The 12,093-nt window shown below is 33.1% G+C and overlaps 1 protein-coding gene and 1 long non-coding RNA gene across 3 annotated transcripts in view; one reads left to right on the forward strand and one right to left on the reverse strand.

The window, feature by feature from the left end:
* Positions 1-701: 701 nt before the first annotated feature.
* LOC105840049 (pro-resilin) lies at positions 702-7,808 on the reverse strand. Its single transcript, XM_012686778.3, has 4 exons — positions 5,156-7,808; positions 3,071-3,442; positions 1,862-2,138; positions 702-1,443 (listed from the first exon to the last, which is right to left on the reverse strand). Exons 1-4 carry the CDS (start codon positions 5,168-5,170, stop codon positions 1,340-1,342), a joined length of 768 nt encoding a protein of 255 aa, XP_012542232.1. The 5' UTR covers positions 5,171-7,808; the 3' UTR covers positions 702-1,339.
* Positions 3,354-12,093, forward strand: part of LOC105840052 — a 34,401-nt gene continuing 25,661 nt past the window's right edge. For both annotated transcript variants that reach the window (XR_004962486.1, XR_003625570.2), the window contains exon 1: positions 3,354-3,484. This is a non-coding gene — a long non-coding RNA (uncharacterized LOC105840052). The remainder of the gene's footprint in view (positions 3,485-12,093) is intronic.

Below are 12,093 nucleotides of genomic sequence, written 5' to 3' on the forward strand. Positions count from 1 at the left end.
CACGATACAAATTTTCTATTTCTATATTAAATGGAAGAGATTTTCAATTAAGAGGTTGGATACCCTTTAGACAATTTTTGAATGATCCATCATGATATTTAGGACGCTTAAGATAAAATGAAATGGAATGAGATTAGATGTATTAGAATGAAATAGATCCATTTTTGTCCACTATATTTAGGATGCGGTGTTTAATCTCTTACTTGATTTACTTGATTCTAGATCTAATTAATTCGTATTATATTTGCATTTTAATGTTTACATAATGTTCGCATTCTATTTGTTTCATTTTTTTTTTAGAATTGCAATCATTAAATTTTGTATTGTCGTAATGAGGAACATTCCATATTTCTTATTATTATGTAGAAAATTTTACAAGATATTTATAATAATTTTTTGTATTGAACATTATACAAAGAATTATTACGAATGTTTCGTAAAATATGTATGTTTTTCATAAAGTATTAAAGACTTATTTTGAGGTGCTATAAAATTTGATATCCATCTATGTCTATATGCTTAGGTAGATTAAAAACATTTAAAAAAATTTTTTTCAATTTGTATTAAAAATATAATTGTTGAATTATCATTAAATATATATACTTTTTTAAAAATAAAACTACATTCAAAATTCGCTCTTTTAAAATAAAACGTATATGATCTCAATGAATTATTTGTAAATAAAATTATGAATTTTTAAAGTATCGTTTATATGAGAATCTCGGTAATTACAATATTTTTACATACTGTAATTTTTCATCAACGATTCACAAGTATGAATTAATATAAGTAAATAATAAATAATTATCTTTTGTATAGTTGTTGGCACTCTTCAGGAAATTGTTTAAAATAAAGTGGACGTATTGAAAAAAAGTTTTATTTAGATTAAAGATCTAAAAAAACACATGGAGGATAAATTAGGATAAAACAATATAAAGTTAAATAGGAAGAATACTTCATTTATGTTTTACTACAAGCTCGTATAAATACGTACATAACATAAAAGTTTGATGATCGCTTAGCAGCAGATACAAGCGTAAGTTTGATAATACAGTTACCATGTACAAAATTATGTATATCATATATATAAATACATACACTCATGCATGCATATGCAAGTTATTCTAATTAGTTCTTGTGTAATCGTTAAATATAGGTGAAGGAGTGAAAACGTGGATGCAGGTGATCGGGAGAGAGTTCATGTCTCGTGTGTATATGTGTGAGCGAGGGATTACCGTATTCAGAATAAAAAGCCGTAAACAAAGGAGGTCCGTAATGGTTGTCACCGAAAATGCACGCGGTATATCGTATTTTGGTAAAATAGCTCCAGTCGAAACGATTATTTGTGATAATTGTGCGGTGGCAAATATTGATTGCTGGCGCCGTCGCCACCGAAGCCGCCTCCGAAACCACCCCCAGATCCGCCGAAACCACCACCTCTGCCTGTTGATGAAGTATAAAAGAAGTTATATAATAACATTTAATTTTTTTCTGATTAAAAAAAAGGTTAATTTCTACGATAAAATGTAGATATCTCTTTTTGAGACAAGCTCCTTTTGAAGCAATCAATTTACATATTGGTAATCATTATTTAATTATAGTTCTAATTCTTATTATCAACAATTTCAAGTTAATTTCATTTCAAATCTTTCGAATAAGTAATTTACTTAATTTATTCTTATGTTATTAATATTTTCATTTAAATTAATTACTTAAATCTAATTTAAAATTTTGCGTGTCAAACTTTCCTATCTTTGACATTGCATTATCTTAATGATTTAAAGATGTGCAATTATTAATGTAATTTTGTGTCCATATCATATTTCAACATATTGTCTAATCATGCAAAGAATATATTAACCTCCTTGATAACTGCCACCTTGATATCCTCCTCCTCCTCCTCCCCCTCCGTATCCTCCGTATCCACCACGAGAATATTGAGCCTGTCCTTCGTATTGAACCTCTGCGTTGTATCCGTTCACGTCGTCAGCCATATATCGAACTATCTGCGTCCTCGAGTCCGGCAACAGGACTCGGTACTCTCCTTGAACGACATTACCATCGCTGCTCTCGCGATGAGAGTAATCGTTGCCACTGGGTGGATCGACAACCTCGTAGTGGAAGCTGTACGGCTGCGGCTGCGAAATAATGCTTACTAAAATATCATCATATATATAGCAAACGAAAAAGTGGTGAGAAACAGAAACAATATTTAATTCAGCAATGGATGATGAAATAAAAATATATTATTGAGTGTCCTGATAGGTACAATTTATTTAAAAATTTGTCATACTAATTGGATACATGTTACAATATTTCTACGTTATAATTAATATTAAATATGATTGTGCATTCTTGTAATCATGCACGGATTACTTAAGTTTCTGAATTTTTTATACATAATACAGATAAAATATTTTTCTCAACTGTTTAATAATTTTTTTTTCAAATTTTATTTTAGAAATCTGTCACCATATAAGATAATTTGCTATACCGTCACAGTTTTGTCAAAATATTATTTTAAAATTGTACAAACGGTTAACAATATTTTATGGAAAATTAATATTTTTACATCTATTTTTGTAAATATCTCTACGCAATTGCAGATTATAAATTTTTATACAAAATTTTGTCAATTTAATAAATGTCCTATTGGGACACTTAAACATTAAAAGCTTTGTTAAATAAAAATTTTTCTAAGTTCTTATAAAAATGTAATTCTGGACAGTATTAAATTGACCAGTAATTAATACTTATTTTAAGTATTAAAAGCACTATTGTTAGTATTTTTAATACTAAAAAATGAGTTACTAGAATACTGAGAATACTAATAGTTATTGATCAATTTAATATTGCTCAGTATTACATTTTTATAAAGGTGTTGTGCAAAATTATTTTTTCTTTCAAATTTTAAATATGTACAATTAATCTGAAACGTTAATAATTTAATAATATAAAATTTGATTGCAGTATTTTATTGATAGCTGCAGCTTCCTTAAGATCTTAATCTTTTTTATTGTTTTAGATTATCTATTTGGAGGCTAAAAGAATTCATTGAAAATAATTTTACCCTTCCGCCGTCGCGTCCGCCATATCCATACCCTCCTTGATGTCCTCCGGCACCACTATCATGGTAACCTCCACTGCCACCCTCGCCGAACTGCGGATGTCTGTACGACGATTGTCCTCCGAATGCACCTGCACCTGGTCTGCCAAAGGAGTCGCCGCCAGGCGCACCGTAAGCTTGGCTAGGTCTTCCCCTGTAACTGCCGATGCCAAAATCGCCACCGCGGCTACCACCCCCGAAACCGGTGTCACCAGTGTATCCTCCACCTCCCGGTCGGTTGTACTGATATCCCCCGGCACCTGCGCCACCACCCGGCAGGAGAGCCGCCAGGACATCGCTGCCGAAGCACGACAGCACCAAGACCAGCTTGGCCAACTGCAATCAGAGAAGTGATTCTGCGGCTTTGCGACGAGATCGGTGAGTAAGGAATTACAATCATATACATATAACGAAACCTCATTACATCTTAATATATAAGTCTGCACATTTACTACGCATTTTTACTCGAAAATACATTTGTGACGATAATAAAGGCGAATCAATTAGGATAAATGCGATATTGAAAAAAATCGAAATGAAAAAATTAATAATGTTTAACCATAAAATCATTAGAAGTGATGACAACTCGTATTACGAAATTGCTAGGGAATGATGATTATATTGACTTCCGGTCTTGACTCACTGGAACTTTTTATTCCGAATGAGAGTGTATACGTCGACGGGTCATCTCGAGATGACCGAGACGCCGCGGTATTGTGGACCGAGATGGTGGACATTGCGGTGTCCGCTGCGATAATCGCGTGTTACTGAGGGAAAGTGGGGCACAATCAGACATCCCTCCGTTATATTCCGCGGTTATTCGGTATCACGTAGTGAGAAAAAACCATACCCACTCTATCGATGCGGAATCTAGTCTCGATTACATTATAACATTATCGTTTGCAGTAGAAAAAGATTTTATCATATTATTACCAATTGTACCATGAGCGTGCCTATTCACATACTCATTTAAATAATTTAACACACTGAGAGTACCATCTAAAAGACTTCTGAGAGATTTTTTTTTTTCGACTTTTATCTTAAACCTCATCTCTCAGCGTTCACCTGATTATTAAATTTCTTAATCGGCTCTTGCCACAACGTTTATTGCTGTACGTAAGGAAAGATAGAACTGCATTTCTGACCGGGATAAATTGCAACATTTGTCATAAATGTCGCACCTTTCACGGCTGTGATGCGTTGTCACCAGAGTGCCGAGAGTCATCGCTGGCACAATGGAAGATAATTGCAAATCGCGTGTTGCATAGACGCATCACAGGCGTTATAAGAGTCCAGATTAGCGATCACACTATTGCAATTTATTCCTGTTATAACTACTTCCATTTTCTTCTATTAAGCAAACTTAAATGCTGTCTGTTACGATTGCTTGTTCATTCATACTTTATCAAAGATATTTTGTTCGTAAGAATAATAAGAGAGAAAGGCAGCTATATAACAACTTAAAGACACTAGATATGGCTAAATGAACGATTATAAAGAGCCTTTGATTAGTGTCTTTTTATACGCGAGAGAGAGAGAGAGAGAAGAGCAGTGTTTGAAATTTTCCTTTGTTTATCAAAATAACGGAACTCCATGTAAATAAAAATTACTATCACTAAGTATGTATTTTAAACTTAAATAAATTAGGGGATAATGTTAAAATTTAGTCAATGAAGATATATATATATATATATATATATATTCCAATAATGTTTTTTAATTTTTTCCAATCAAAATAATATAGTAAAAAACATTTAAAAAAATTTTTTATAATCTCTTATTTGAAGATAATGATAACAATAAATAAAATAATTTATAATAATAACAATAGACAATAAAAATTGATATAATATAAAAAGAAAATAATAAGTTTAATAGTAATTTTAATAATTAAACTTTTATATGTCTATAGTAAAATGTATTAGAAACGTTTACAATTAAAATAATCAAATTACTTATTACGAAAGCGGTTGGCGCGGACTATTGCATTTTGTATCGAAAAGGGTTAAAACGGCCCGCCATCGCTCACGATACTATCTGGTGGCCTACCTGGTGGCAATTCATATTGCTGTAGGACCGAAGACACGAAGCGAACTGAGAAGATGATTCTCCGGGGAGTTTATATACCACGCAAACCCTTTGTTACAGTTTATCCTTCGTACTGCATATCTCCATGTATTAACCAGCGCATTAGAATGACCGACCGGCCGCACTGTGGGAGGGTGTGGGAGGCGGAGAGGTGCGCATCTTCCCTTCACTCTGTATGATGCATTATGGGAAGAGATAGCCCGTTGATGACTGAAATGGCTTTAAAATTTTAATTGGGGCTACGCACGTGACTTTCGGTTTCTCTATCGGATCATCTTGCACCGGTAGAACATACCTGTGTCCGGGAGCATCGCGTAGAAATCGATTTTCGACACGTAGAGATGCGCGTCGAAAAAAAATCCGAATCACCGGCTTAGCGTGAATGTTAAATTAACGAAATACAATTAGTACAGCTTAGAACATCTGGAGGATTATCGTTTGGATGACTTGTTGACCACTTGAATTAATCTTCTGCGATTCGGTTAATTTACTGCTATTAAAAAAGTTACAACGTATACATTTGGTGTTTTAGAAGAGAACCTTAATTATTATAAATTTATATTGTATACAATTAAATTTTTTATTATACAATCTTAACCAAAATAATTAAGCATTTTATATTTTTTAAATATTGTTAACTGGAGGGATTTTTAATAGAAATTAATGTGTGAATTATCCTCTGTTTTTCAAGAATCTTTTAAGCTTACGTGTAATTTCAGTAACTAATAATACAGAGATAAAAGAATTCTAGTTAATGCAAAATATGCCTACTAATTTTGACTCTGAAATTGGAATTTTATTGATATTATATATGATATTATAAATAATATATTTGAGCAAATATAACGTTATATTATTTTTTTTATACGAATGTACGTCATATGTCAATTGATTTGAAATAATAGGTTTGGGCGTGGAAAAAGTGATAGGCTAGTGAAAGGTATTTTAAATTTGCAAGAATTGATATTTTAAATTTTGCACGGCTATTATAGAGAATTAGAGAGGGATATATTATAAAGGGAATCAATACATAGATTAGAGCGTAACTTTAACGCTCGTATTAACATAAAAAAATAAGATAAAAATTAGAAACATATCTCTATCTAATTACTATCCATTTCACACAAAATTAGAGCTTAAAATTGAACATTTAAATTTCCATAGTAATTTATCGATGACACGGTTTCGTTACGCATAATTTCTATGCAAAATATATAGTACATCAGGGGAATAGGCATATCCGCTAAAAAAAAAGAAACTTATCCGTCCGCATTCCTATCGCACAGATAAAATCGAAAGGATACAATTGAATCGACGTGTCAGAAAGTGATAGGCCGAAAAAAAAAGAACATTTCCGTGCCCCGCGCGCGAGGCGTGCATGAGCCTCTCCAAACCATCGCGAATCATCGCCGGACGATTGAGCAATCGGCCTCCGTCGGCGCGGACGTACATTTTCGACATCGCGTACTCTCCGTGTGATAAAAAGAATCTCAGGCACGTGGCGGCGTGAACGCGCGTCCGACGCGTTGCACGCGCGAGCAAGAATGCGATTGCACATTTGCCGCGGAGGCAAATGCTCCGGAGGAAAATTCGCCGGTGCATCTGCCGGCGGGCTCCCCGCGATCCTCGACACATTTTCTCATCTCGCTAGGGAAGCGCTCGATCTACCTACGGCCCTCCCCCCTGCCTCCCTACCGGTCGATTCGATTCCGAAGAGAGACGGCCTTCGAAATCCGACGCCGCACTTTCGAACCGTCTGATCGGATGAAAAAAAAAAGGCGCCTTGCGCACGCAGGGGAGGGCGAAGGGAGGTTAACGCTGATCTCATCCCGCGGACCCGAAGTGTATCGAACCAATTACCGAGTTTGTAGTTACGAATGAAAGGTGGATGTGAAGAAATACGCCTGCCGGTAATCGGACCGAGTGCTGGCTGCCAGAGAGAGAGAGAGAGAGAGAGATAGACGCGACGTGAGGATGAGTGGGATATAAATCCAATCTATTCTGTCTTCTGTGCCATCGCGCGAGTTCAGATCGCGCGAGGCGCTGCTCGCTTGCCCGATCTGTGAAAGATGTAGAAGCGACTCGCATAAATCTCGGTGGCGACGACTTATGCAAACGTTTAACAAATTTACGGGTAATCCGACGTCACCCGAGCCGCAAGTGCGCTAGGTGTGACGTCTCAATAATTTTACGATATTCCCGATGTTTATATCGAATCGATCGATGGCACGCAACGTGCACGCCGATCGCCGATGAAGATTCCATGATTTCGTGGCCGTTTGGTGAAACCGATAAATCGATTGGCCCTTACATTAACCTTTTAACCCTTTTTCGTTTTCACTGGTTACAAAAGATTATTGCAATCTTTTTATATCTGTGAATATATTAATGTATTAATTCCTTACAGTCTTATGATAGTACAAAGACTTTTTACGCTTACATAAACAGCATGTATCTTAATATGTATTTAAAAACTTCTAGGTGAAACATAAAGTAATTATTTTTTTATTTGTCGCCGCTTTATTGATAAAAGTTATCATAGATACCATAAAAGCTTGTAGAGTTATAACTTTTAAAAATATTTTAAATGGGTTTATTAAAAGTAAAGAAAAAAATGTATGTTTCTGTGTAATTTACATTTACGATGCAAATTACTATGAAAATAATATATTGAAAAGTCTTTCAAAATGTCAAAATGTTTTCATGTTTTTTTTTTTAATGTAACATTGGACAGTATTAAATTGGCCAATAATTATTATTTATTTTGAGTGTTAAAAGTGCTAACAGCAATATTTTTAGTACTTAAAATAAGTATTAATTACTGGCCAATATAATATTGTCTAGTGCTACATTTTTATAAGAGGAATTGCTTCTCTCAATTGTAATATAAACAAAAATACAATTTTTTGTAATTGTTAAATAATCTGGGAATGAAAGGATTAAAGAGCTAGGAATAATGTGTGAAGTCACATTATAAGAAATTATTTGAAGAGTATAAAAAAAGCGATTAAACAAATATTGTGCATGATACAATAAAACATGAATGTGACATATTTAAACTTTATTAATTTGTTTAAACTTTTAGACAAACGGAGATACATCGTGATTCAGATATTCGAGCCCGTTCCAAAAAGATACGAGTGTGGCACAAATAATAAGATATTTCACATAAAAAATTGCAAAATGCAGGATTGCAGATGTAAGGGGAGTAATATGGGAAAGCGAGCCGTGTGTTTGGCCCAGATATTTTGATTCTTATCGATTCATTTCGTCGACGATTTACATGCATTTCGATATTCGTTATTGTGCGCAAAATAACATCGGCAACATTATTCAATATCATTCAATCCATATCATTAGTATTATTCAATGTCGTTTCAACATTACACGTTGGGTAAGCACTTTACTCTGGACGGTTCTTATAGAGATAGCTAAGAAACACCTCTTGGCAAAGTGTATTGACTCAGTCGGTCCTTTGTGAGTCTGGTTCAGGGTCTACAATGACCTATCTCATTCTCAGCGTTTCATTTGTTAGACAGAGCCATACCGCCGTTGCTGTCAATGTTATATTTGAAGTGGTGCAACTTTACTTTACCGCATCTGCGAAATCGGTCATAGCGCTGCTATGAGATGCATGGAGGTTCTCCAGACTGGCGCACAGTGTAAAATTTGCCCAATCTGTATAGGGGTGGGAGGAGGAGGAGGTTTGAGAAGGGAGGACACAAAGATATTCTGTCTGGTTGCATGTGCAGATACTCATCGTCACGGAGAATAAATATTACGTGTATCGCGCAACGCGATTTTAGCTGCCGGCAGATAAATTGACGTATCACGCGCGAAGCGGCTGTCTGATCCCTTTTTTGATGCCGGGTTCCTTATACGTGCCCCGGTACGTGCGATTGGCCACGGTATTACGAGAATGCTCCGAGATCCATCACAGCGAGCGCGAAATGAAACACCGCTTGTCGATTGTACACGCATGCGAGATTCTCAGGCCCATACGCTCGCGGTAAACACGTGCGAGTTAATAAACAATCTGGCATAACTGCAGGGAGCGTTATTAAAATAACATCGTTTTTACGTTACATGATATGATTAGTACAGTAGCAATTACGCAGACGTAATCTGCAGTGTACAGTACACGTATGTTTGTATTATAATAATTCAGTTGTTAGAAATTGATATTTTGAATTATTTTAGCTGGTTTTCTCGGTTCTTTTATATGGATAATTTCTATTTTTAATTAGCAAAAACTGCTATTTATTATTAAAGTTTATTTTACTACATTTTATATTGAAATAAAATAGAAATAAAAATTGCCTGCAAATTGACTGAATAATAAGACCCTCATTTAATTTCTACATTAATCTTTACAAAAATTCTACACCGTGATTTACATAATACTTTACACGGAACGTCAATCGAGAATGTTGCATGTATCTTTGCGATTAATTGCTCTCTATGTCTTTGATCTTCTTTAACGTGAGATATATACTTATACTCAGCAACGTAACACCTTTGGTTCCGCGTAGCATCTTGGTACAACGATATTTATTATCCATTATGTGCAATCATTAATTCGAGACTTTAACTTCTCTTTCATTACTATGTCGGTTGTATTGAATTATGGCGTTATAATAGAAATCACATGAATTTGTTCTTGTGTCATATTATAACAGATATTAAATATATTAATCATTGTATTTGTTACATCTTTGGATACTATGAATTGGTAAAATGTACCAGAGATCTATTCATCAATTTGATTATCTCTAAAAGTCCATCATTCTTCTTGAATATATATCTAAGATATGTGCAGATTGAATTATACATGAATTTAATACTGAGAGATGATAAAGCAAGATATTTTTATACGAATTATTTTATTTTTATGTATAATCCAAAAAAGTACATAATCCTTTGCTTTTAATATTATAATGTGATAAGAGGCTGCAAGAAAAGGAAACATAAATTTTTAATTGATCAAAAAATTAATAAAAATGCATATATAATAATGTAAACATATTGAGATATTTTTGACTTGGCAAAATACATTTTTACATAAATATATATGTAAGCGCTAAATTAATAAATTTTGCAAGATCTGTATCAGAAACAAAATGTTATCTATAATAAAATGCAATATATTTATCTTGCGAAATTTATTAATTTAGTGCTCGCGTCAATTATTTTCGTGTTTCTGATAAACGCTAACGCTTTAATTTCCTTTTTATTCGAACGATATCATTATGGAAGAACACGTTATATCATACAAGGGATATGACACCTTTCTTATAATGATACGGTTTGCGAATTCATGAATTCAATAAGCACGCTATCCTGCGTGTTGCACACCTAATACAGAATCTAATGCATGGTGATTAACGAATTATTACTATCATTATTACTTTGCTATGTACTTAGGAAGAAGTTACGGTAAGCACAATTTGAAATAATCCCACACTATCTTGCTAATACGCACGTTGCTACAGTTATTATATGTTAACCACATCGCACATTAGTGATAGTCTGCTTATCTGTTGCATTATCATAATTATTTATTATTATATTTTGAGAGAATTTGATGTTATAACAAAATTATTTTGTCATAAATGTTAATAGAAAAAAGAAGTAAAAAAAAAATTTATTAATAATGTATTAATATGTGCAACAAAATTAAGCTGTATTGTAAGAATTTAGATCTTAAAGTTCTTTTAAATATATATATTTACAAACGTTTAAAGCGTTTGCAGAATATGTAGAAGATTGTTTGTATATCTTCAACAGATTGATTAAATATCCGTCAAAGTACAGCAACCGCAGCAAGCTCACAGAACTTATATGGAAAAATTTGCTGTAGAACTGCTTCGGTTACTGAACTATGATTTCTTTGTACAATTGTTCGTATGACTAATTTTATATTACTATTTAGAGAGAAATACGTACGCATGATTCTGGAACAAAGGGGTATTTAAGCTCGTTCCTTTTTATATTCAATTTACTTCAAAGTTTCTATTAGCTATTGCGATTATTTTATCAATTATTATTATTAACTTATTAACGATAATTTTCGTGTCCACAAGTTTATGATGTTTTGAATTTTTCACAATTTAATTATGCTAATAAATGTAGAAAATTATATTTAACTGTATGTAAATTCTACTTCTGTGTAATGATGATAATATCTTTATATTCCATATTTTATTTGAATTTCTAATTTATACCATATGGTATCTGATCGTTATGCTCTCTCTTGTCAAACACGATGTATTAAATATCGCAATTTATAATTGCCAATGTCTTGCCTTACACGACTCAATGCTAAATTCGCTACGCATCTTACAAAATTAAGTAAATCATTATTAGATATACGAGAGATATACGATATCGGTAAAGGTAAATTCCATTTAGATAATAAACATTATATATAAATGTCATTGTATGAAAATTTAATCCGTAATGTTACAAGAATATAGCAATTTCTCTATTGTTCTTATATAATGTTATTTATCTATAATAAAGTATATTTATCTTTATTTTTTACAAAAAGCGATGAATGTGATACGCTGACACGTCACAGATTAGTTTCTACGTTAAAAACAATTTGATTTAACATATTTCTATAGTTAACGATGTCTTATTTCTATTTTTTGAACAAATGCGTGTATTTCACGCCTTTTTATCTCTTTTGTTTTTTAACTAAAGAAATATTAATTTATAAAAAAGTTTTTTTTATAAGAATATCAATTTACATACTTGCGCGGGCTGTGAATGATTGGTGAACTGATCACCAAATTAACTGCACACCACAAACTCCAAGTATCTTTTTCAAGTAATAACCTCGTAATTACAATATAATGGTGGTACCTTTATGGCAAGTTGTTTCGGTATATTACTAC

Source organism: Monomorium pharaonis, chromosome 3, assembly GCF_013373865.1.
Source record: "Monomorium pharaonis isolate MP-MQ-018 chromosome 3, ASM1337386v2, whole genome shotgun sequence".
Taxonomy (NCBI): Eukaryota; Metazoa; Arthropoda; class Insecta; order Hymenoptera; family Formicidae; genus Monomorium; species Monomorium pharaonis.

What these genes read in the sequence shown, in the direction of transcription:
- LOC105840049 (XM_012686778.3), bottom strand. An exon ending in GCGGACGCGACGGCGGAAGG is followed by an intron (nt 2,139 to 3,070) that starts GTAAAATTATTT and finishes ATTATTTCGCAG; the next exon opens with CCGCAGCCGTACAGCTTCCA. An exon ending in AGGTGGCAGTTATCAAGGAG is followed by an intron (nt 1,444 to 1,861) that starts GTTAATATATTC and finishes CTTCATCAACAG; the next exon opens with GCAGAGGTGGTGGTTTCGGC.